The 25,191-nt window shown below is 54.2% G+C and overlaps 7 protein-coding genes across 7 annotated transcripts; 2 read left to right on the top strand and 5 right to left on the bottom strand.

The window, feature by feature from the left end:
• Positions 1-1,786: 1,786 nt before the first annotated feature.
• MYCGRDRAFT_110059 (uncharacterized protein) lies at positions 1,787-3,557 on the bottom strand (the record flags this gene model as incomplete). Its single annotated transcript, XM_003850532.1, has 1 exon — positions 1,787-3,557. One exon carries the CDS (start codon positions 3,368-3,370, stop codon positions 1,787-1,789), a length of 1,584 nt encoding a protein of 527 aa, XP_003850580.1.
• A 172-nt stretch (positions 3,558-3,729) lies between these two features.
• Positions 3,730-5,514, top strand: MYCGRDRAFT_110058 (uncharacterized protein; the record flags this gene model as incomplete). The annotated part of the gene is made up of 1 exon (XM_003851246.1): positions 3,730-5,514. The coding sequence occupies one exon, from the start codon at positions 3,763-3,765 to the stop codon at positions 5,512-5,514; it is 1,752 nt and encodes a 583-aa protein (XP_003851294.1).
• A 2,108-nt stretch (positions 5,515-7,622) lies between these two features.
• Positions 7,623-8,174, top strand: MYCGRDRAFT_94239 (uncharacterized protein; the record flags this gene model as incomplete). Its single annotated transcript, XM_003851247.1, has 3 exons — positions 7,623-7,981; positions 8,046-8,062; positions 8,170-8,174. The coding sequence occupies 3 exons, from the start codon at positions 7,623-7,625 to the stop codon at positions 8,172-8,174; spliced, it is 381 nt and encodes a 126-aa protein (XP_003851295.1).
• Positions 8,175-8,372: 198 nt separating this feature from the next.
• Positions 8,373-9,100, bottom strand: MYCGRDRAFT_105041 (uncharacterized protein; the record flags this gene model as incomplete). Its single annotated transcript, XM_003850531.1, has 1 exon — positions 8,373-9,100. One exon carries the CDS (start codon positions 9,059-9,061, stop codon positions 8,501-8,503), a length of 561 nt encoding a protein of 186 aa, XP_003850579.1.
• Positions 9,101-9,939: 839 nt separating this feature from the next.
• On the bottom strand, positions 9,940-10,777 carry MYCGRDRAFT_100643 (uncharacterized protein; the record flags this gene model as incomplete). The annotated part of the gene is made up of 2 exons (XM_003850530.1): positions 9,940-10,317; positions 10,376-10,777. The coding sequence occupies 2 exons, from the start codon at positions 10,737-10,739 to the stop codon at positions 10,007-10,009; spliced, it is 675 nt and encodes a 224-aa protein (XP_003850578.1).
• A 1,260-nt stretch (positions 10,778-12,037) lies between these two features.
• MYCGRDRAFT_45630 (uncharacterized protein) lies at positions 12,038-13,396 on the bottom strand (the record flags this gene model as incomplete). The annotated part of the gene is made up of 2 exons (XM_003850529.1): positions 12,038-12,807; positions 12,862-13,396. The coding sequence occupies 2 exons, from the start codon at positions 13,394-13,396 to the stop codon at positions 12,038-12,040; spliced, it is 1,305 nt and encodes a 434-aa protein (XP_003850577.1).
• Positions 13,397-19,119: 5,723 nt separating this feature from the next.
• On the bottom strand, positions 19,120-24,732 carry MgStt4 (phosphatidylinositol-4-kinase; the record flags this gene model as incomplete). Its single annotated transcript, XM_003850528.1, has 1 exon — positions 19,120-24,732. One exon carries the CDS (start codon positions 24,730-24,732, stop codon positions 19,120-19,122), a length of 5,613 nt encoding a protein of 1,870 aa, XP_003850576.1.
• Positions 24,733-25,191: the final 459 nt, after the last annotated feature.

Raw genomic sequence — 25,191 nt, 5'->3', positions numbered from 1 at the left:
TCTCCAGGGCAATCAAGAGTACCAGTTTCCAGCAGATCAGGGACCGCGGGATCCAAGAAGTTAGGTTGAAAAACGTCCAGTCCCAGACTTTCTCCTCCCAAATTCTCCGTGTCACCAAGCCAGATCGGATAATGCCCGACGACGATGGTGTAACGATGAAGGGATGATGGAAGACGCTGAGCGAGCGGGTCGTGAGAGGGGAAGACGACGGTGGGCGGAAATCCGAGTGCAAGGGTGCCCTGCTTAGTTTTATGCCGGAAACTCTATCGCTGTCTGCGTCTTGAAGAGTGGTGAGGGTGCCCTCTCGTCATTCGCAGGCGCTTCGCTGGCGCTGTCTTGATGATGTGTGTGAACTCGCTCGGATGTTGCGCGTCTCTTGCGATATTGCGATCCGGTCGGAAGTGGCGTCGTCGGTCGCTGAGAGGTCGACTTACGCGCTGCTGGATGGCGTCGTTCCGAAACGTGGAGGGGTATGGAGATATCGATCGTCGACAAACGTTGGCGCTCTTCGCAGTGGAGATGAGGAAGAAGCAACAGAAGTCAGGCGCCATGGAAAGATGGAAGTTTGTCTGCACCTGCTCGCTGTCTCCTCATCAGTCCTCGCTGTCTCTCCCTCCTCCGCTGACGCTGTCTGTACGACCTCACTCGTCCAAAAGGTGGGATGGGGATGACGCACGGCCCTTGTGCAAGGTATCGCGGCAAGCGGCAGTCGGAATGGACGGATCGCAAGGCGATGTGAAGAAAGGAACAATCAAAGTCCACGCCGTGAACAACGACGGCAGGAATCCGCCGTCACAATCAAGATATTCGAGGAGGCGGACGCAAATCGGCATCAAGTTCTCAACACTCCAGTCATCGTCCCCTCCGCATCGATGTTCCGCGGCGACAAGAGAATTAGATGGAAAAAAAGTGCTGCTGCTGCACAGCGGCCCAAATATCCCGACGTCGGGCCACGCGAGACAGACCACACCTGCAGTAGACTAATCCGTCGTCACCGAACGGCTACCTACTGCAGGATTTCGATCGAGCAGGGGTCGTGGAGAAGAACAATCCTACCTTAGCATCGAAGACATCATCGTCGCCTGAGGTTGGGCACGAACTTTCCTCACTTGGTACTTACAGCCGCGTCCAAAATACCACGATAACTCTTATTCGCAGAGCAGACCACGTATACTTACGGCCGCAGCAGCAACACAGCCCTCCCTCTATCCCTCCACCCCTCCCCTCCATGACACACCATTGGGCACCGACGGGGCGACACCCTCGCTTTCAACTGCAGCCGTCCAGCCCAATGACCAGTCCGTCGGATCTCAAGCGTGCATCTCAACTCCTCGTGCGTTGTCGACTTACCGGTCTGGCCTTTTGTTTTGTGGCGACGATGACCGAAAAGTGTTCCAACCACTCGCGACATACGCAAAGTGATACGAAGCAAACCCACACAAACCTGTGGAGAGAAGTCGTGCTCGTGCGGGTAAGCAAGTAGCAAAGACTACAACACTGTGTGCACAGCAGCGATGCTGGACGTGGTGTTACATTCGTTTTATTGACAGTGTACACCGCGGTCTGGTCCTCACGGCAATATCTAAGGTCATGATTTTATCCTGAAGCGCAACCAACATGCTTGCCTTCACACGTCTCGTGCAGTATACTCTGCTGATTCGCTTCCTCTTCATCACACAACCTCATCACCCGCCTATCCCATCTCCCCACCTCCTCGCTCCCGTATCGTCCGGGTAGCAACCTCCTGCCACATCGCCGCAGACGTCTCTCCTTCATTCTGTGCATTTTATTCCGCCTCAATTTCATCCTCCACATCGTCTCTCAAGTCTTCCTCCTCCGCATCCAACGTCGCAAGAGGTTCAACATCCGCAACAGTATTCCGATCCACACTCCATTTCAGCGCGGCGAAGATACCAATATCAACCATAGCGTGCAGAGCTAAGCATAGCCCAATCCGAGAGGTGTATGTCATGACTCCTCGAAGGGTCAACGTGTCGAATCGAGGAAGTATGGTCATTGCTCCAGCCGCATCGGGTGAGTAGCCTCGTAGATGATAAAAGGACACGGCAATGCTGCGGAGTAGAAGGGCCTCGATCGGCAGGCTGAATAAGGTGGCTGTCCAGGAAGCGATAGACTCGTTCAGGAATGAGGGAAGGACGAGCGGTAAGGACGGAGTGTCATTCGAAGAGGCGGTGGCTAGTTCTCTTCGCCGTCTTCCTTCGAGATCTTCTGTGGCGCGGCGTTGTGGAGGACTTGGTTGAAGGTGGTCAACATCTTTTCCGCGAAACCCAGCCCAGTGGAGGAGTTTACGGCGGAATGACCAGTTCTTGTAGAGAATCCATCCAAGAGGATCATCGCGGAAGCCGGGCCTCGGCGTGAGGTTGGGGTCGGCGGTGAGGGATGGGGTCCGGAACGAGGTAAGAGATAACGCAAATGGCAAGCGCTCCTCATCCGTGATATCGTCGTTGAATGGATCCTGTTGCAGCATGCGGCGGGTGAGTAGAATAATGGCTGGTGGTGAGATCAAGCGATTCAAGACAGAAGACGCATAGAGAGGCTTCCATCCGGAAGCGTGAAAGGACGCCGGCGAGAAGGGCGAGACGAATGACCAGGACGGAAAGAGTGAGAGTGCTGGAGTAAGGCGAAGGCGCTGAGTGGTCGTGTGATAGTCGGTGGGCAGGAAGAGGATGTCGACGGCGAGCAGCGCGGCTTCATAGAGGAAAGCGACGGCGGTGTAGAGCTTTCGAGCCGTTCTGCGGGGCAGGCGCGAGCTGGAGATTCGGGTCTGCGCACGTCCCGCGACATGCTCGGCGGCGATGAGGAGCGGGACTCGTACGAAGACGTAGGATATGACATCGCCGAGAGCAGGGCAGGCGGTAGCGAGGATGAGGCGGACCGTTGGAGTTTTGCAGATGGAGTGGAGTTCGGTCAACAGGATACCGGAGAAGGAGAGTGATGACGGGTAGAGCCCGACAAGCAGTCGTTGTAGCAGACCATCGAGGTAAAGGTGGGAGAAGAAGCGGGTAGGAAGAAGGAGGTAGTCGATGAGCTCGGCATGGTCCTGTTCCTTGATCAGGAGGCGCTGGCGAAGCTCACGGAGAGCAGCGCGGTGTTGTTCAGATTGGCGGACGTCACGATCTTTGCGCTCGACGACTCCGACGAGAGCAAGGACATCGTTGTGAGCTGCAATCATGGACTTGTTGAAGGCTTCTGTCTCGGGGTTGGTCGGGTTGCCTTTGGAGTTGTATCGCTGGACATAGTGGCCTGGTGCTGGAGAATCCTCGCTTGGGTTCGTCGGGACTTCTGCGTCTCCGTCTTCGTATATGGAGCGACCCAGGGCCAGTCGGGTGAGATAGTGTCGTCGGCCCATGTTGTCGAAAGATCATCTTCGTGATCGGCTTTGTGTCTTGAGAAAGGTTGTCCTCTTGCATGCACTGATCAAGCGGCTGCGATGCTGTCCAATATTCTGTCCGAACTCTGCCTCATGGTAGTCATCGCCGTACTGTTTCATGTGTCCGCAACATCACTCGGATCGGTGTCTCCCTCCTCGAATGATCTGTTTGAAGGTGATGTTGACAAAGAGGAACATAGAGTTCGGTATCGGTATCAGGAAACCATCCTTTCGGCAAAGCTTCCTTGACGCCACAGCTTCAGCCACAGGGCATCTCACAGCTCGAACTTTTTCTTTGGCTTCCATCTTCGAAAGCTTCGATCGACTCTTTGCACAACACCTCTCTGTCGCTCCCCCCGCAACTGTGTCTCATGTCGTCCTTCTTCACTCTTCCCGCCTCACAGCGGAAGAGGAAGCGACCCGAAAATAACTCCACCGCATCACGATCAAAATCACAGAAAGAAGGCAAATCTCGCCCGTCACGAGACGAATCCATTTCCGGCAGCGATGTGTCCGACGATGATGTTCCCCGCGACGATGGACCAGCGCAATCCTCCTCTGACGAAGACGAGGAGTTTTTCGACGAAGATCCAGCCGCCAAACGAATTCGCCTAGCCGAGCAATATCTCGCCAATACACGAAAGGAAGTTGAGGAAGAAGTCGGATTCGATGCGAAAGATGTGGATCAGGAGAATTTGCGACGCCGCATGGGTGACAGATTGAAGGAGGATACTGCCGAGACGAAGGGAAAGCTGTACCGCTGGATTGCTTCGGACTTCGACTGGAGTAAAGCAACGAGATCACAATTTCGACACCACCAAAAGCCACTGACTGGCGTCGCTGTTGCCGCTGGCTTCGCATACACAGTCGGCAAGGATTCAATCCTCGTCAAGTGGAGATTGGCTCCCCCTCCCGCCGCCGACGACCCTCCGAACCGATCTCGAAAGCCCACGAAACTCCTCGTCTCCCAACCTTTCGGCAAACCGACCGCCAATGCAAATGCAATCCGCCACACTTCCGCAGTCCGATGTATAGCTGCTTCACAAGACGGCAAATTCGTTGCCACCGGCGCGACAGATTCATCCCTGATCGTATGGGAAGCTCAAACACTCAAGCCGCTCAAACTCTTCCCTCACCACCGCGATGCCGTCCTCTCTCTCTCCTTTCGTCGCGGCACAAATCAGCTCTTCTCCGCCTCTCGCGATCGTACAGTCAAGATCTGGTCATTAGACGAACTCGCATACGTGGACACACTGTTCGGACATCAAGACGAGGTCGTGGACGTCTCCGCTCTGGCGGAGGAGATCTGCTTTACAGTCGGTGCTCGAGATCGCACTGCTCGACTGTGGAAAGTCGTGGAAGAGACACAGCTGGTATTCCGAGGTGGAGGAGCTCCCAGACATGTCAACCCGTACGACTCGCGACCCTTGTCGCATGAAGGCTCACTCGACCGGATAGCGTGTATCGACAATGAGATCTTCGTCACAGGGGCGGACAATGGTTCAATAGCGCTGTGGAATGTACACAAGAAGAAGCCGGTGCATATCATCCCTCTGGCGCATGGTCTTGATCCGCCTCCGCCATTGGACGAGATTTCGGCGGAGGAGTTCCCGGAGGAGAAGGAAAGAGGTCAGCCGAAGGCGAGGTGGATTACAGCGTTGCGAACGATACCCTTTTCGGATGTGTTTGTCAGTGGGAGCTGGGATGGTTTTGTACGAGTCTGGAGGATCAGCAAAGATCGGAGGAAGATCGAGTCGTTGGGCAGAATAGGGGTCAGCATTGATGGGGATGACGTCGAGGCTGGCCTGGTGAATGGCGAGCGAGAAGCAGCGACGGGTGTTGAAGAGGATGATGGCGTGGAAAAGTCAATACCGGGAATTGTGAATGATCTGGCGATTGTGGATGTGGGCGAGAGAGGAAAGAGCGGAGTCGTGGTTCTTGCGGCTGTCGGCAAGGAGTTGAGGGCGGGACGATGGAAGGTGGATAAGGAAGGAAAGAATTGTGGTGTGCTGTTCGAGATACCAAGGAGAACTGTCGAGAAGGGAGGAGATGTGGAGGCGGATGCAGAGGAGGATGTGTTGGTCAATGGTCATGCTGAGGACGGCTTCGAAGGTTTCGATTGAACTCCAGTCGCTGTCCATATTCCGCAGTCCGCTTTGTGAACGTACAGCTTCACTACCCTCCCATACCATGCATACAATTGCAAGTCTCTTCCCGATCCAATGCTCAGGTCAGAGGATGCTTCTCGTTGCACTCGTCTGTCCGCCCTTGACTTCTGTCAAGAAACCGCGTCAGACTCCACTAAATCGGCCCGCTGCTCTTCGACTCCTTCTGCCCGGCAAGTGCATTCCACGAATCGTATGCTCTTAAGGTCCTCAACGGTCACCGGTCGCAGCTTGGTCCCCTCCGCCCATGCGTGGCAGTCTAGCACAAGATCCAAAAGATTGAGACCATCATAGCCGGCCCTGCCAGGTTTGGGTGCACCGCAAGGACACTTGAGGTTCCTGTCCAGTCCATGGAAGCTTACGGCCCTAGGGTATTCCATCTCAACGACCGGGGACTCGTCATAATCATTAAATATGGCCAAGCTTTTCCTTACATGAAGTGTCCCATCATTTTCTATGCTGGCCTTGAGCTGAAGTGGCAAAGGTTCCGTGCCCTGAACCAGGGCGCCCATAATAGACCAATATGAATACAGATTGATGTAGTGATAGTGATGGCAAATAACGACAGAGCGAAGATGATGGGTGCAGGGCTCAAATTGTCCTTGCAAGGTCGGATTCAAAGTACGAACCACTGTTTCGACTCGTTGGAAAGCTTCGGCTGGCTGAAACTGAAAGGTCGTGGAGCCGCAGAATAGAGGCAGAGCGATGCTGCGGATGGCTCTGCAAGTCGTCATGATTGATCGTTGGTCGACGTATCTATCCAACGTCCAAGCGTCGGGTTGTGGGTATCGTAAAGGAGTCCGAAGAAAATCCCGAGAGTTGCCGTGGCTGAATTGGGAAGTTCGACGTAGAAGGGTTTCTGGTAACCCGTCATAGCGCTTTTCAAGATGATGTTCAGGATGTCGACGGGGAGATTCAGAAGCGGGCTTGCTTGCTTCGCGATAGACATTGACGGAGCGCTCTGGGAAGGTCTTCTGGATGCTTGCTGTTAGCTGGTCACTTCGACATGAACTTCTATTGACTCACGTTGCTTGTTTGAGGCTGGTAGAGATACCCGAGGCCTCATCCGTACGGCTGCTGGGTGCGCTCACAGTCGCAGGTGTAGGAACAGCGGTGTCCGAGGTCTGAAGAGCTTCCTCCAATGTCGGCGGTGCTTCGATCGGCCGAGCTTGCGGACAAAAGCTGCGCCCATGCGTCGCTGTTGATGTGAGCGTTTCGTTCGCATGAGGCATGCTGAAGATGTTACTCGTGGGCCCGGAAGGCTCTTGAGACTCGTTGATCATGCGTGCTCAGATGGAAAGAGCACCTCGATGGCGTTATGTGTGCGCAAGGTGGTTCTGGCAATGAAAATCTTGGTGTTTGGATGACAGACGAAGAATGCAGCGCACCAAGTGACATATAGCGAACCAGCGACTGTGGCCGCAATTCGAGTCAGCAAGGATTTGCGCGGGCCGTCCCGAAAATTGTAAGTGAATGAATCAAACCGGCAGGCATGTTCAACACGTTGACAACACATCAGATATTGACCTGCCCACGGTTGACTACCGTACTCTCGACGTAATTCGCCACTACGGCAGCGAGTACCACCCTTGCTGGTCTTCCAAATTTCCTCACCAAGCAACGCCTTTGTTTGTCTCGACAAAGCAGATCTCATACAACGCTTGCACAAGAACGCCTCCTATGATATTAACCCCAGAACAATCCATGTCTGTCAAAATCGACACAAGCTCTCTTTGATTACGTGCTAATTGGCACAATGCTCTCCAGTTGGTCAAGAACACATCACCTTTGACTTTTGGCGAGACAAAGAACGACATGTCCTGGACAATGCTATGTCGTCGTAGTCCAGAAAAGACACAACGCTCTTGTACAATCCTTCTCGTTACAGCTGCCAGCATTAAAGTGCGGCCCATCACTCACCTAGCGCAGACCACTTCTCTCACAGACTTCAAAGCCCAGCTTCTCAATCAGACGACTCTCAAAACGCTTGCTTGACGCAGACAAACGAGATTCATCTGACTTGGAACCCACTGACCACAATCAGACCTCGCACCACAACCACCAACATGTCCGACACCTGCCGCATCTGTAAGCAGAACATCAGTGACTGCTCGTGTGCCGTCAAGATGGCTTACGACAACTGCCCAATCTGCCGCCAGAACATCAGCGATTGTTGTTGTGCGGTCAAGAACCAACTTGCCTCCGACACTTGTCCGATCTGCCGTCAGAATATCAGCGATTGCTGCTGCGCCGTCAAGAACAGCAAGGCTGTCTCGGACAACTGCCCGATCTGTCGCCAGAACATCAGCGATTGTTGCTGCGCGGTGAAGAATCAGCTTGCCTACGCCTGCCTTGCGTACGACACCTGCCCCATCTGCCGCCAAAACATTAGCGATTGCTGCTGTACCGCCAAGAACGGTCTGCAGTACGCTCATGGCTTTGCGGGGTTCGGAGGCTTGAGTGTTGCTGTCTACTGATGAGCATGTCAGACATGCTGGTGTGTGCGGTATGTACGTTGTGATGTCTGCTTCGTCTGTACAGCTTGAAGCTACTGGTAGCACTGGCTGGAATACGGGAGTTTGATCGAGCTGTAATGGTATTTCGAACCTGCAGTGTAATATTAGCACGAATCAAAAGTTTGAAACCCGAAACTTCTCCATTTCCATGACCTTGCAATTCCACTGTGTAAAATTCCGAGGATGACACCCACACCAAGTCCCTGCTCGTGTTGTGACAATGGAACAAAGGATGTCCCCCATAATTCCCGATCCCCCTTGTCCAATCGACAAAGTCCAATCGACAAGAAAGCCTTGGTTGATGTAGACTGATAGTGCTCCTATGTTGATCCAGTGCCCATTTGATTGGCAGCTCCACTTTCGACTTCTCGTTGTTGCACGATTGCTGCTTCCGAACCTTGCAAAGTGTACCTGCTTCTTCTTTCACTTCACGTATCCTTCAGCTTTCCACCGTCTGAGAGCATCCAGTCGATTCTCTCAAGGCTGGTAGCACATAGAATGCGCATCTCCTTGCACGATGGACAGGGCGGCATCTCCAACAAACCCCTGTCCGGATGTTCATCGAGCATGCCGATGATCTGTGTCGTCTCTGGCTCCTGTGTCATCTCAGCGACCTTGGCCCGAGATGCATCGTCGAATTGAGCATCGGCAAGGTTTGGGCTATTGAGAACGCAGTTCATGAGGAGCTTCCACAAGGTCTCTTCGTTATGCTCTCCTTTCCGGCTGTCCTTATCCACCTGCACCACGCACATACAAAGAGGTTGAGTCTCGCCGATACGCAATGGCTGGGCCAGATGACGCACCGAGTACAGCATTTTCCATCCGGTTCGTGCTTCGACCCGGCGACCACGCTGGCGTAATACCATGTAATACTTCTCTGCGATCACTTTGCCACTCGCTCGAGTCTTGATGCACAGCATGGTCTTGATGAAACGCTCCGTATCGGTGCCCACATCTCGGATCCAGAACTTTTCGCTATACATGGCCATACGCACCAGCTTGAAGTTGTCGCCAATTGGGGCCCCGATGCTTTGGCTCTGGCGAAAGTACGAGCGAGGACTGAAGTTGAAGACGTTGTTCCCATAGTACATAGGTCTGACGAGCTTGCGGATGGATCGACAGACCTCCATGATTTGTGGCGGACGGTTGTCCTTTGGGCGCATCGGGTCGTCCTGGTTGTCGGGATCCATGAAGAAGAAGTCGTCGTTGTAGAAATTTGCGTGCGCGACCATGCCAGTCTCCGATATCTTGGCAGGAATCAGTCCTGGACGGGTGACGACCAGAAGGTAGATGCGATTCTGTAGCTCGAGTGGTAAGCCAAGAAGACCTTTGTCTGGTGGTGTGGTAGACCTTGCGGAATATGTTAGCTTCAGTTGTGAGGGTTGCACACGGAATGAGGCTTACTGAGTGTCGATCTTGCTCTCCATGTCGTGCAGCGAGGAGCTCGGATCATGCGCGATATCCTCTGGCCCTCCTCTTGCCGCCGGGGAGTTCTGTAACGAGTTCTCCTTCTCCATAGTTCCTGCCTGCACCAGATCTTCAAGTTGAGCAGACGTCTGGATGGTAGAAATCCGTCTTCGTGGCTTCAAGACACCAGACTGCGCTTGCTGTTGCTTTCTCGCAATGTGCCGATGCGGACTGTCGGTGTGCGGAAGGTTGGGCGCCATTTCGAATACCCACACTTTGCGAGCTGCACGTGCGGCAATCTTTCTGACCTGCGAGATGTTGATGAAGAGGCAAAGAACGAAATGAGGCTGCGAGAACTTATGAAGTGCATGATGTAGATCGGAGACTGGAGCGGGACTTCCACGAAAGTCACGAAAGATCTGGGTCGTCACGGAGGCGGACCGTCCCGAATAAGGTAAGTGAATATGAAAAAGGTTTGCTTTTCATTCGTGCAATGATTCTACTGACCGCTGAACTTCCGCCGCCTCCTACATCTCCTTGCCCTTCGGCACCTTCTCGTAGGCCGCCTTGATCTCCTTCAGCGCCGAGACGTTCTCCAACCACTTCTTCGTGCTCGGGTAATTGTCCATGCTCAAGCCGGCGTAGCTGTGCTGATAAACCCACGAATACACATGAAGGTCAACCGCAGTGGGAGTCGAGCCAGGCAGGATGAATTTGTCGCCAGTCTTCTTGATCTGAGCGTCGATGACGCCGAAGCAGCGGTATGCTTGCTCTTCGAAGCGCTTCAAAGCGTCCTCGTTCTTGGAGGAGTGGTAGTGGCGGAACCAGTTGACTTGGCCTGAGAAATGTAAGCTATTGCAGTCCCACGATGGTTTAGACGCCAGACGATCACATACCCATCATCGGTCCCAATGTGCTCAAGAGGAAGTACTCCCACTTCTCAAAGTCCACACGATCCTGCTCGGAGTTTCCACGCGGACCGAGCTTGTTCTCTTTGTCGTACACTCGCAGCAAGTAGTTCATCACGGCACCGCTCTCCCAGCTGGTAACGCCAGTGTTTGGGTCCTCCAAAGCAGGAACACGGCCATTCTCGTTGATCTTCAGGAACTCCGGTCCCTTGACACCGTTGGCTGCATCGCCGAATTGCCAGAGCTTGACCTCGTAAGGAAGGTCAAGGAACTCGAGGGCGGCTGCGATCTTGTACGGGTTGGGACCTGTGCCGTGAGCGTGGAGGACGAGAGGCTTGAGGTTGGAAGACATGATGTGCTGAGACAATTGTCGATGATTGATTCTTGGGGAGAAGTTGGAGTGAGGTTCAATGGCAATTGTGGCATGAGGACGGAACAGAAGCTCTTACCCGCACAACCGCATTGCGTCACAAGCTCAAGCTGGGGAGCTTCTGTCTCCACTCCACCTCACCCGCTTCGAAAGCACATATTGATGATCAGCCTTGGAAGCACCTCAATGGAGCAGTCTCCGTTTCCCGACCGACATTTTTGTATGCAAGTCGACCTTCATCTCACCCTGCGTTGCCGATGAGCGACGCGATGCCACCGGCAGTTGGCAAGGGCAGGGTTCAATTCAGGCTGTTTGCCCAGCCGCTCCAATCATGCGGTCCAGGCGCCATATTGTTATTCTGCCTGCTTGGCTTGTCCGGAGATGCAGCCATTGCAGCCGTCGGCACCACGCCCGCTGCCGCAATGTAGCGGGATATGGGAGACATGTCGTTGTACTGCATCTTGGGTAGTCCTTCTCCTCGGCTCCACTGCCGCTTCAAAATTTGATCCATGACCCCTCGAATATTGACGCCGCCGAAAACGGGGTTATAGCCGAATTGATGGGCCGGCACAGCCACAATTTGAAGGGTCCCGAAGGTCGGGTTGACTTTTTGGCCCCCATTGATAGACTTTGGCCCCTGACCGAGGCGTTCTTTCTGCCCTGTGTTTGGCGTTTCACTTTTCGAGAGGTGGAGCTATTGCGGATCAAGAAGTGTTCTGTGTCGTTGATGTTGCATCATGAACGGATGGTTGATGAAACATGAGAAGACGCCGAGGTGTTCCCCGGAGCCGATGTGCATGTTCTGATCAATGTCGCGTGCCGTTCTGGGTTGGCAAGAACTTGCACAATACCGTCGCGAGTCAGGCAAAGGGGACACTTCTCCTGAGCCTGTCGGCAAGCTTCGGACGCTCTTCATCGTACATGATTTATCCGCTTTGCTAAATCTTCTGCTCCTGACAGGCAGTTCAACGGCCGCGAAGCAATATCGGGCCCATCTTTTGTCGTCCCACTCTTGCCACTTCAGAAACTCGTCCAGATGCTCGTAGTACAATGGTTCGCAAGGAACGGGTAAAAGCGTCGTTTCGCATGCCGTGTGCGTCGTGTGCATCCACCCATCGTAAACAATCCAAGCTCTTCCAGTTCGCATGCCTTCACAATGATCCCTTTTCCATGCCCAAGAGTCCCTCGTACGCGTCTCGCATCAAGTTCCTCTCATCAACTCTCTCCGAGCCCACCATATTCCACGACGACGCCTCCAGCGACTCTCAATTCCGCCCAACTCATCGATATCCTCCCATCCCTGCCTGAGGCATTCCAACGATCTGAGGCATACCCATCATAGTTCCCTGAGGCATCTGCGGCACCTGCTGTCCGGTCTGCGCCGGTCCCTGAGCTTGGCCTCCTCCACCTCTCGCAAACATTCCAACCAACTTTCTCCCAACGCCCGGCTCCAACTCCGTGCCATCCCTCGCGATCTTCACCTCGCGACTCGCGTTCCATGGGTTCCTCAACCCTCTCGTGCGGTAGAAAGGTAGTCGGTTCGTGGACATCCACTCGATTTGAAATTGTCGGCCCCAGTTCTGTCCGGCTGTTGCTCCTGCTCCGGTTGGCGACTCGTTGTCCCGCTGTGTCTCATCGCCCTCTTCGCTGTGCTCTGCTTCCCAGAAGATCGTTCCGCGTGCAGAGTCGTCTATGATGCGTCCTTTGGGTGCGGTGGCTGTGGCAGGTGTAGGAATGGATTGTGGCGACACGCTCGGATCTGCTGAGGCTGTGGCAGCTGATCCTTCTCGTTCGGCCGAAGAAGGCGCCTCGTTCATGCGCACCGCCTCGCCGCTGATCTGACTCGCCATGCGCGCGTAGCCAAAGTATTCGCCGGACTTGTTGGCTGAAAATATGAGGTAAACATTATCTGCTTGCTCGTATGCCCGATTGAGGATCTCTTCGTTATGCGATTGGGTTGCCCAGATGCCGTTCCGTACGGACGCTTCAAGGTCCTGAGCGGTTAGCGACTTGACGATGAAGTACTTTTCGGGAACTTTGGTGTCAGAAGCTGGAGGTGGTCCAGATGAAGACTCGGTGGTAGAAGGAGATGTATTGTCGGCACTATTGCTGGATCGTGAACGGGCGATCGTTGGGCTGAGGAGATCTTCGGAAGGAGTAGGATCGGGAGTCGTTGCTTCAGGCGTTGGACCTGCCTCGGGAGTGACAGATAACGTGCCTGACGTTGAAGGAGAGAGCGGATCGTTTGCGGGTGTTGTAGACGATGCTGCGGCGCCACGTCGAAGACGGCAGACGAGACGTACGCCATGGAAGCGGGAATCGTGGAATCGCGTCATGGCGGCGACACACGCTGCTTCGGTGCGGTAGTTGACGAAAGCGCAGTTCGATTTGGCGATGAGGAAAACACTCTCGATGTCGCTCGTCGCGTCGCGGGAGAAGTGATCTTTGAGATCAGTAACTTTTGCTGCCGGTGGAAGGTTACCAACCCAAAGAGCATGTCCGGATTGCTTTGGCTTGCGAGGTGGTCCGCGTGGGAAGTTTGGGATCGGCGCGTTGTCCGCTGATGGTCGGCGTGCGAACTGGGCTGTGAGGAGGTCAGTGGATGAATGCAGTGCCGTGTCGACGCTGGTCTTACACATATCGGTCGGCATGCCCGGCATGCCTTGCAGCATCGGCGTGAACTGTGGAGCATAGCGAGGATCGATCGAGGAGAATTGTGGTGGACTCATGCCATACCCGTAAGGATCGATCGGGGAATACTGCGCGTGTTGCTGCAGTTGGTACGCTTGTGGGTGCTGCATGGTCTGTCCCGCAGCGAACTGAGCTCCTAGATACTGCTGTTGCTGTGCTCTGGCCAACGAGGCGGGATCCATGAATTGAGGTCCGCGTTGAGAGACGTACTGCATGCTCGAGTAAAGGTTGGCCGAGGGATCTTGGTAAGCTCGTCCGCCATGTGGAAGTGCTCCCGCAAGAAGCGACAAGTCGAATGATTGCTGTACATGTTGTCCGTAATTTTGAGGCTGCTGCTGCTGCTGGGACAGATGTCCCAATTGAGATTGGAAAGGCGGACTATGATCAGTCAGCCGGTTGCGACATGGGCCGCTGTCGATTAGGGGCTTACGTTTGTTGTGATTGGATTGGGAAATGCTGTTGGTGCTGGCGGGGATGTGTCTGGTGGTGCTGCTGCGAGGGCCCGAGACCAGCGGAGGGTGTTGTATCATTTTCGTCGGCCATGATGTCTGGAGTGTCTGAATGTCTGGGTATTGGCTCGTTTGGTAAAGACAGAAGTGGACGCCGGGTTGAACGAAAGGGCCGCGGACGCTCAAAAGTGATCAAGCAGTGCTGCAGGACGGTATCGTCAGTCGATTGCGAGTGGCGAGCCTGAAGTAACGGACATAGAGCAGTGGTGAGTGGGCAGCGGCCAGCTGATTTGATCAGTGATGATGTCCGAGACGACGGCTGGGGAAACGATGGCAAGGTGCGGCGCAAGACGAAGCACGATCTAGAACAAGAGACAGATTGACCCACCGGAAGGGGCAGTCCTCACGAACAGATGCCGTGCGCAGTGCAGAGGTGCCGAGCTGAGAAACAGGACAAGGAAAGGCAGAGTATGACAGGTCAGAATGGGGTTCGGGACAGTCAAGATCGGAACCTCCCACGCTGTAATAAACGCAGCTTGGGGAAAAGGTAGACGTTCAGGGTCAGCATGTCATGTAGCGACACCTGAACCTAGTAGTAGTGTATTAATATGAACAGTGGTAGACATATACGCCACACTGGGAGCATGGCATGGTACGGAGGTTCAAATGGCCCACCCCGCCAAATTCCTGGATTTTTGGAAACGGCAGCGAGATCGACGTCTACAATACGTAGAATAGAGCCTCGTATGTTTCTTCTGCCTATAATATATAACACAAAGCTATTTACATACATCGCATCTTTAAAAACTAAGATAAAAGTTGCTTTTATAGTACTATCCTCGTTGTTGCGATCCTTACAACCTCGTTTAGAATTTAAAGTTCGAAGTTTAAGTTTCTAACTTCTACGATAGAGGAACGCAAGCTACAACAACTTTACGAGGTAATTAATGTATTTCTATTACAATTACAACTAAGTTTAGAAGGTAGGCCAAACTATGTAAAAGCTCGCGGCGACCTAGGGAGCCTGCGACCGGCAGTCGGGCGCCGCGCTATACGAAAAGGCGACAGTCTACAGAGTGTTTAATTCTGCGAATTCGCAAAACTAGGAATTTGGCGGGGTGGGCCATTTGAAGCTCCGTCCATGGCAGCCGGCGGAACCACGCAGCGGGTACCTAGAAGTAGTGCATTTCGCAAGCACGCACCCACGCCGCACTAACGACCACAACCCTCTCTTGGCCAACTATTTGCCGTGTCGGAAAGCCCGAAGAGTGGGATCGTTGAAGGGAGGCTTTGACATGCCTTGCTTTGCGGTACCGGACAGACGATCGCAGATCCAATGAGACCTCATCGTCCTCCGAGCTCCGGAGCAAAGGATGTCTAGGCGAGGCATCAGAGCTGGAAGGACGCATGGTCCTCTTTTGGATTACGCCTACGGCTGACAATGTCGGAAGCTCAACGGGATCGCTCTTGCATGACTGGATTTGCCACCGCTTGGGTCCACAGGGCAGGGCAGAGTCACGCATAGGCGTGGCCGCACTTCACATTGGGTTGCAAAGAAGTCCCGGATCGCGCGTGTCCAATGTGCGCAAATGGCATGTGCTGTGGCGGTGTCGGTGTGATTGCGCGCGTGGCAGCAGTAGCGAGGGTTTCTCCAGCAAGACCCAAGACAGGTTCGCCACCCGAAGACCGGGATGCGTGCAGCTAGGGCACTTCTAGCTGGCGAATGGCCATTGTGCGATGGCGACGGCAGCTGCGTATTCACAACAGCGCAAGGGCGTGGAGGCGAACGACGGCGTGCAGTCCGAAGCTATTATCGTGGAATAACTCCGGCAGTGCAGTTGGCAGAGGTATCCCTGCTGCTGCCCGGATGTGTTCCATGGAGCGGCTGATGTCGAACTTTGGCGACTATTGTCACGTTGATCTTGTTGCTCACGAGCTGTGTGTGTCGCGTAGGCAAAGCAGCTTGCTTGCTTGTCCTCCTTGTGCTACAGTACTAAAGTATCCCTCCTTTGGTAACATCACTCTTGCGTCGTATACCCGTCGATCGCAAAGAAACGATCTGTCAAACGCCACACATTGAGACCAGCTGCCCCCTGCCCGAAGGAAAGCATGCGCAAATGCCTGTCGACCACACCCTCGCGATCTCCGGTGGTTGTACGACAGCATCAGCACCGTCAAGCATCTCACAGAATAGGCTCAGCCGGGCACACGACCTGCAACTCCCCATATCGATCGATGTTCTCGGATTTCTTCACTCCTGCAGGATGGAAGCTTGGCTCGGCTCCGCTTCGTCGGCCTCCACTACGACGTTCTTCTCGCTCTAGGAGGAATACACGCTTTCTGTCGCAAGACTATACAACAAATCTGATATGATATTCCTTGTGTCGATTATCGTTGTAAGCCACACCGACGGCGCCAACTCCGTTACATAGACGAAGCAAGGCACCGCCACAAGGATTCCCTCGCTGCTTCAGCGCGGTTCAGGATCCCCGGACCTGGCGGCGTTCTTTGAGTTTACGGCCACTCCGCAATATCGCACTATTTCCCACAGGTCTGGAGTCGTCTTTCGTCCTATTTCTCATCACCTCGTCAGGTACGAGCGCATCGAATCAGCGTTTCTTGATGACCACCATCACATGCAAGCCACGCTTCGGAATATCGATGCCACATCGGGCCGTTTTGCAAGGCTGCTCGACCAGCGTGTTCTGCAGCCATGAAGAACTGGAGCTGTATATGGACTGGTCCGGACAGCCGGACCGACAATGGAGTGGGTTTGAGGGCGTGCCTTCTAACGTGGCTGCTCTCCCACCAAGATGCAGGCGCTCTGGGGTACTCCGAGCCTGCACTTCTAACAGAATCAGTGAGTTGTGTACGATGAAGCGACGCACATTCATCTACCAGGCCAGCGTCGCTGCTCGCAGAGAACTCGTTGTCCGAGCTCGGGCTTCTCTCCATGACCAGAAAATGCCTCATCACGTTGAGCAAACTCCGACTCGAAAGATCATTATACCACCTCAGCCACTGCTAGAGATCCTAAAACTGGTACCGACAGCCATCGTTATGCCCCGAACCACTCTTCAAGGCCAAGACTTCCCTCCTACTCAACCAGAGTGAAAGTCGAACCGCGGGAACTTAGCACAGCACCTTCCTCTTCGAGGCACATCTCCTTCTTAGCTCTGTGCGAGTTCCGCACACTCTCGGCACGGCCCAGGACAGCACTCTTCAATGGACGGATTCCAAATCGTGCACAGATGGCTAACGTGAGGTTGGCTTCCACGCAAAGCATGTTCCTGAAGCGCTGTCGATCTCGTGTACTCCGAGCCTCGTCCTTTGCATGTGAAGAGCAGGACTTGCTGCATACCTTATGACACGAACGAGCTGCACACTCTCGTTGTGACCGATGATTATTTCAGACATGACCCGGTGATCAATACTACGCGCTGTCATGGCATTTCTGATCACATCTGCTCAATTTTTGCTGCCGGAGTACAGCCGGAGCCGGTCCAAAGGTCTTCATTCGAGCTTTTACGTCTCCACGGACGACAGTGAGCTGAACACGACAACGGCCGACTCTGAGAAGTCGGTATCCCGCAAGCAATTCACAAGCGAGCTCTGTCATTGTAGGAAAGCGCAATTCAGCCTCGACGACGAGAGTAGACTCAGGATGCCAAGAGGTCTGCTAAACTGGCAGTGCAAAACTGACTGTCACCACCCGACAACGAAGGGTAGTTACGAAACAAATGGCAGGCGCACAATTGACCAAGAGACTCCAATGGCACGTATATCTATGGTCGGGGATACAGATTGTGGAGGACCAAGGTAGGCCAAACTGAGTGCCTCCTAGCAGACATACGATGAGCGCTGGGTCGGCCAAGAACGAATTTGTCCATGCAGGCATACGATGAGCGACGGGACGTCAAGCATTAGAGTACCTGCGCGCCGGCACGACGAGAATAGCGGATGAGATGCCACGGCTTTCACAGGAGTATCGTTTCGAAACTCACGATCGCCTAAGAGAAGTACGACGGATGAACTGTCAGAAAACAGGTGCAATTGAAGAAGACGCAATGTTGCATTCCGCCGTCTTCTCTCCCATCTTGCCCACGGACGATCACCTCAAGCCATTGAGTATGAGTCTTGCTTCGAACCAACTTTTGAGAAAACACAAAGGACGACAACGAAACGGATGCGAGACAAGACTGTAGCGAAAGTGGTGATCCCGCGCCGAGCAATCTAGCAACGAGGTTCCCAATGGCGTCCAAGTAATCGCTGCCAGACAGAACATCAATGAAAGTCGGATCCCAGGACGGCCAATCTCATCGGGACGAATCGGAATGCCGTCGGCGTGAGAGTACGCGGATGATCGAGGCCGTGAAGAGGAGATCACGTACGAGCTTCGAGCTCTATGTCCGGAATTGGAACGTCCAGGAACTGAAAGGCTCAGCACATTTTTTCCATTCGACAGGTGGTGCCCGAATCGCCGCATGGCGTGAGGTCGATGACCATGCATGGACCTACGCAATCTCCTCCGCCACCGCGGCATTGGTTGTCGCCAGCGACTTCGTCTGCGAAACTCGTTCTGGGGGCAGTCATCGGCGTCGACGCTCGACCTATACCACGACGTGCTGGAGACGCGAGGCCAGAACTGGACGGCTTGCTTACAAGGGAACAATGCCGCCATCGACGACGCCTTGGGTAGCGTTAACTTCGACCTGGAGAATCCTGTCTGATTTACTCGATCTGAGGAACTTCGTCTGGCGCCCTCGATCGGCGCCAGCCATCGGCGTACGCCCTCGCTTACTTTACCTCGTACTGGAGAGATCTGCGGCTAGAACCCGACGGTCCAGTTGCAAGGGAAGAGTCCAACTGAGGCCTGGAGTTGCGCCTACCTCCGATGAAGCTATCGGCAGCCATCGCGCGTGCTTTCGCGCTGCACAGGGCATTGTGATTGCAGTCAAGTCGTCCTCAAAAGCTGCCGGGGTTATCATCGCTGCCTACGCTGCCTCCACGTACGCTTGATGACTGGCCATCCTTCGCTTTAGACCAATTCTGTCTTTCCTTGTCCGCTCTAATGGTGTGGGGTCGTTGCGACAACTAGGAAGCCAGAGTGGCGCGGTTTTACCGTCTCTGGGAATGCATGTGTCTACGATCTTTTGCAGCCGATGTGAATTGAATAGACATTATTTAGCTCCTTGCCACCCTCGACACGGCCCATCCATCCCCTAGTAAGGAATTCCATTCGTCAACAACTGGAAGTAGTCGTACACCGCGGTGCTATAACTCCTCTCGCTCCAATGCACCAACTTTCTCACGAACTCGGCGGCTTCGCGATCACTCTTCTCCAACACGAACCTCTCCCGGAAGTGCTGAATAGTGGCCGGCTTGAAGCACGGCAGGCCCGAGTCCAGCATCGTGCTCACGATATGCGACAGCTGCTCGACATGTTGCCGTGCCGCCAGGAACGCCTTGATACACAATTCCTCGAAGACCTTAAACGCCGGAGCGGAACTCGAACCGCCCATGACAGCCACCATTTCAGGCGTGAGTTTGAAAGGCGCCCGCTCGAATTTCACACCGCCTGGGGCAATGTCGAAACAGAATCCGAAATCAATGTGCAAGATGTGGCCGGCGTCGTCAACCATGATGTTGCCGTTGTGGCGATCTTTGAACTGTAGGAGGTAGGAAATGATGGAGTAAGCGGCCATGGATTTGATAAAGTTTCCTCGAGCTTCCTGAAACCGGATCGAGTCCTCGTAGCCGTACTTTGAGACAAAGTACTCGTATAACCCGTTGACGGCTTCGCGCCCGAGCATATCTCGGGAGATGGAATTGGGCAGCACGTCAATGACGCCGCATCCGGGCGCCGTGGCGGTCACGCGATATGGGAAGACGTACACATCGAGGCCGACATTGTTGAAGATCCCGCGAAACGCGGCAATAAGCTGCAGTGCGAGCACATCTTGGCGGCAATCGTCGCCGACTTTGAAGATGGCCGACTGCCAGACCTCGTAGGTGCGGCGTTTGGCGACGATGCCATTCTGCGAGCTGGGCGTCGGATTCGTGTCCGCTTCACCCTCCTCTTTCCGAATTCGGAATGTCGCCATGTATGGAGCTTTGGCATGACTTTGCAGTGGTTTGCCGGACTTGCGGTCGATGCCTATGACTACGCCGTCGGGATTGGAAGGAAGATACACGCCCACGTCGACCTGAATCTTGCGAAGTTCTTCCTCGATCTTCTGCTTCTTCTCTGGTTTCGGTCGCTTGATGAAAGGTTTCAGTGTGCCGGATATACCCGTCACCTTGCCGAAGAAGTCGAATTCGCGCTCGTAAAAGTGCTTGTCTTCCGATGAAAAGCTGTCGATAAGCGAATCCATGACACGGTCCAGCACCGGTTTGGCAGGGTCCGGGATCTGAGACTCCTCGTCTTTGTAGGCGTTTGCTTTGATGTTCCAGATGATCTGATGGGCGAAGAGCTGCGAGAATGTCGCTGTCTCGATGATGTACCTCTCCACATATCCGAGCGCATCGTAGCGTAATGTCTGTACGATTTGCGGGACGTAGAAGAAGTTCACATCCACGTGGTGGCTCTCGACGGCACGTACGGCGTACTGAATGACGAAAGGATGGTTCCCATAGGCTGGGAGAAAGTAGGTCACCGCTGCCATTGGGTTGATCGGAGCCCAGTAAAGCAGATACCTCAACTGAGGTTGCAAGTCAGAGGGCAGAGAAGGTCCAAGGAGGATGTACAAGGCGTCGGGCTCGTGGATCGCTTTCTGTGGTTCCTTGACAAGGAATCGTCGAACATCCTGGGCAAGCTTATTTGTAGTCGAATAGCGCTTGGTGAGCTGAACAGCGATCCTTGGGTCTTCGTCCCATGCAGTTTGCAGAAGAGCAGAGATGGTCGTCTCTTGGCTGTTGAGTTCGTTGTGGCCCGGCGCAATACTTTTGGGCTCCTGAGCCAGTGGTGCGATCCACACGGTCAGACGGCCGATCTCATGAGTGAGGAGTTGTGAGAGAAGTGCTGCCTTTTGCCGAAGTGAAGGCAGGGCCTTTGTGGCCTTCTCTCCGACGCCACCCAGATCGTCAATGGTAGCAGACACATCCATCAGAAGCTTCTTCTCCGCTCTCATCTGCAATCGATTGCTGCCATACGAGTACTTGGGCGCAGTGGCGAACCAAGATAGTCCTCCGGATAGGATCGCATCCTTTAGTCTCCACTGCGAGGGGGAGCTGATATGAGTGGAGTACTTGAGCACTTTGAGGGCCAGTAGGACGACGTGAAAGTGCACTTCTCGTGCAAGAGGTTGCGAGACGGCATGCTTCATCGACAGTAATGTGATGCGCATGAGACGGTTGTAGATCCGCTCGACAGAGGGAGACGTCAATCTCGACGCACTAAAGTGGCTTGACAAGAAGTGCGTCAGCCGTAAGTGCGGGCTGATGAGATTATGCGTGGCCTGCTCGCGTCGCTTGATGGCGTCCCAGTTGGAAGGTGCGAATTCTTCCTTAACATAGAAGGGGTCCAGATGCTGCAGAGAGGTCGAGAAGAAACCTCGTTTCGATCGCACGGAAGCCTCCCAGCCAGCGGCGACTTCGACCAGGACTCTCGATTCGAGACTTGGGTTCTCTTTGATGATGCCCAGCCAGAGCGAGATGCCGAGATTGATGCTATGCTTGGTGAAGATGATGAAAGGTATGCCGACCAGATCTTGTATGAGTACCACATGGTTGGAGGCGCTTCTGCTGAGCATCCCAGCGGCATCGCGAAGTGTTTCGCGGACTTTGGTGAACGGGATGGGCACACGGCCTCGCAGTTGTCGGGACAAGGTCTTCAGCTCTGCGGCTTCTCGATGCACGGGATCGTCGTCGCTCATCAGCGCAGGAAGAGCCTTGCCGCTGTAGTCGATGAGTGCCCATTCTTCGTCGGTCTCCAGTCTCGCGTCCAGATGCCGATATTCTTGGCGTGTGGTATACTGAGCCACGAAATCGGATGCAGTCGTGACATTGAGATTGCGCTGCGCATCAAGACTGGTCAATCGTTGATCAGTGCTGGGCACGACCGATCCCATTTCCACAGCAAACGATCGCCCGAGCGCAATATGACCATACGAGCCGTCATCTTCGTAATCTTCCAGGTATGCTTGAAGATGACCTTTGACGTCAAGAGGAGCCACATCAATGGCTTTGTGGACCCAAACACGAGCATTTTGATGCAACGATGCAAGTGTTGACTGGCGGTGTTGAACATCATCCGAAAGCTGGATCGAGACATTGCCCTTTACAGAGCTGTACTGCGATCGCCAGCCGTATTCATCCGTCTCTGTGTCGAGGCAGCTCTTCCACATCAGCGAAAGAAGTTCCAGCAGGGCAAACAGCGAGGCCTTCTGGCAAAGGGCGGACGGGACCACGCTGATGATTCGATTGCACGAAGCAATGGCAGCCTGCTGAACTTTCGAAATGCGATGGCAGCATCCTTCGAAAAAGGCTGCAAGCTGAGTCGCAATCTGTGGCGCCGCGAACTCTTGACGTTGTCCTGACAGTGCCACCCTCAGATAGACATCTACGCTGTGGCTGGCTACTGCCAGCATGCACTTGCCCAACGCAGTGGTCTTGACCTTGTTCTCGAGGAAGTAAGGCAACACAGCCGTACAGTCTCCGCCTTGCGCTCGCAAGGTCGAGACAAGCAGCGCTGCGTTCAGAAAGACAGACTCGGAATAGCTCAGACTCTTGATGTCATGCTCGCACGATGGCAATGCGCGGATGAGAGATTGTTTTTGATGATCGTGCTGATGGGAATGAGCTCCTCGTCGCAAGACCGGGTTGAGATCAATGCTGCTGTCAGGCATGTCGACACGAGCTTCATCCACCAGAGGTAAGCTGTACAGCGCTAGAGTCTGGAGATCCTCGAGATGTTCCTTCGTCGACGGGGCGTTCAGCGTAAATCCATGAACGGCGATGTTGAACCAAGCGTCCCGACCGAGTGCCAGGATCTCGTCTTCGTCCTCCAGATGAGGCTTACGGCTGATGTCGTGGGAGGCGAGGATGGCCATGGGACGGAACAATTGCGCTATTGTCTTCGAAGCAAGCGCCACATCGATGGTCCGCTCACCGGCAGTGTCTCCGCTACTCACACACATACCCAGCAGATGAGCAAGGTACGGCTCGAAGAAGGGCGAGTCCTTCTTGATCCAAGTCGAAAGCCGCAATCGACCTTCCGTCACAGCCGCCGAGATGGACGTACTGTTTTGGACGAGCGCTTCGCTACCAACACGGGCGTAGAAACGCAGCAGACCCTTGAGTTCATTGGGCCCTCCGCAAAGCCCCAAGGCTGAAGTTTCGACAATAATCCGCGCATCCACTGCTTCATTGATTCTACCAATTTTCTGCACAAGCATGGATATGACCAGCGCTGTCAGTTGGACCTCGCTGCGAGCCACGGCGACCGCCACAACGGCTTGAACGACCGTAGAGTACACGGCAGAGGCTTCTTCCTCGTCGCTAATGACCAGAGAGATTGAGCTTCCGATGTTCTGCTGCGTCGAAAATTGTAAACCCTGGGACTCGTTTCCTATGCTGAGCGTGCTGTCGAATAGCGCCGATCTGTACGTCTCTCCATTCTGCGAGCCAGAGCTGAGGATGTTACCCAAGCTGTACACGGTACTGATGGCCAGCTCTTGCGGTACAAGCTTCAAGACTCGTGCGAGGCATTCGCAGGCCACGGTAGCGGTGGTCGGCGACATCTTCCCGCGAACGATGAGTCGAGGCAGAGACCTGGCCAGAGCGAAGGCTACAGTGCTTGAGATCCCAGCGAGAATGGCCATGCCCTTCAAGACGGTCTTCGCCAGCTCGTCATCCACCATCTGCATCGGATCCACGGTGATCGACTCAAGCCATGCTAAAAGCACATCTGTGTGTGGTGTCTCGCCTTCCAATATACAGCAGCAAAGGAAGCTTCGTAGTACGCTGCACTTCACCTCGCGTGCTAGTCGTTGCTGCCACTCAGAGCCGAGCTTCAAGTAGTCGGCATCAGCTTCGAGCAATTCCATCTCATCACTGATGACGTCGCTGAGACTGCCAACGAAGCCGTCCGACTGCGCCTGGCCTTTGCTTATCGTGCTCTGGGTGAGCAGCATGTCGAGGAGGGCCGTCCCCGGTACCGGCTCGGGCAGTGGAATCAACGCCAATACGCTCTCCTCCACGACGTTCATAAACGCCTGCTGCAGAAGCATGGCGCCCAGCGGCTTACCCTTCGCAGTATAGTGTCGGATCCAACGCTTCCAGTCTTTGACAAGGCGGGAAGAATTGCTTGTGTTCCTGATTGCGGACAGGCCTCCCTCCAGTGAAACCATGAACTTTTCCGAAAGGATGCGCCTCAATTGTGGGACCAGCGTCGTTCGCTGCTCAGGCGACCATACTCGCACATACTTTGCCACGGCGTGGAAGAATCCGACCAGGGATACATGAAGCTGTATGACGCGAAACGTTTGCTTGTTCAGTTCGAGTTCAACTGTACCTTCCTCTGAGGATTTGGGCCATTCTGTATTGTCTGCGCTGGAGGCCAATTCGTCTACGGTTCTCCTGATGCACGTCCATGACTCTTCCCGAAGCGACGGGTGGTTCAACCCCAAAGCCAGCACGGCCGTTGTGAGGTCGTAGCTCAGTGTTTCCCATGGTGGAAGGGGTTGGTGTAGTGGAGTGACAGCGAACACTTGTTGATGTGCCTCCGACACGTACGGCACCAGTTGTTGCAACAGACTTTCAGCATCCTTTGTCGTTTGTACTACCGGAGCTGCCTTGCACAGTGCTGTTAAGACTTCCGACTCTCGCACGCTCATGGGTATCGAAGATGTCTTGACCGTGCTTTCGCCGTTGACCGTCCCGTCTGTCCTGCTCTCAGCGTGGCTCTTACTCAAATCAAACAGTCTCTTGATGTCGCGATCGTCGTCCTCCGTTGAGGTGCTCTGAGCTGCCAGCGCCGCGAGCTTCTCGAGGGCATTGCGCCGCGTTGCGCGAGTTGTGCTGTAGATTTTGTTCAGCATTTTTCGTGGACTGTTGAGGTTTTGTCGGTCGTGAAGACGTACAGCTTCATGTTCGAGGCTCCAACATGCGCGCAAGAAGGCGGTGACTTCTGGCGAATGAATTGTTCCTTCGCGAGCTGCTCCTGAACTGACGTCGCGCTTCAGATCCGCTTAGTCATGAGCGTCCGATGGAAGGAAGGACCATCGAGCCACATGGATAGCCCATGCCATCGACAAACTATTGATTTGATAGAGCACCAAACGATCACAATGCCA

The sequence above is a fragment of the Zymoseptoria tritici genome, chromosome 7 (genome assembly GCF_000219625.1).
Source record: "Zymoseptoria tritici IPO323 chromosome 7, whole genome shotgun sequence".
NCBI classification, from domain to species: Eukaryota; Fungi; Ascomycota; class Dothideomycetes; order Mycosphaerellales; family Mycosphaerellaceae; genus Zymoseptoria; species Zymoseptoria tritici.
The sequence above is the reverse complement of the archived record's forward strand: the minus strand, read 5'-3'. Positions and strand labels throughout refer to the sequence as shown.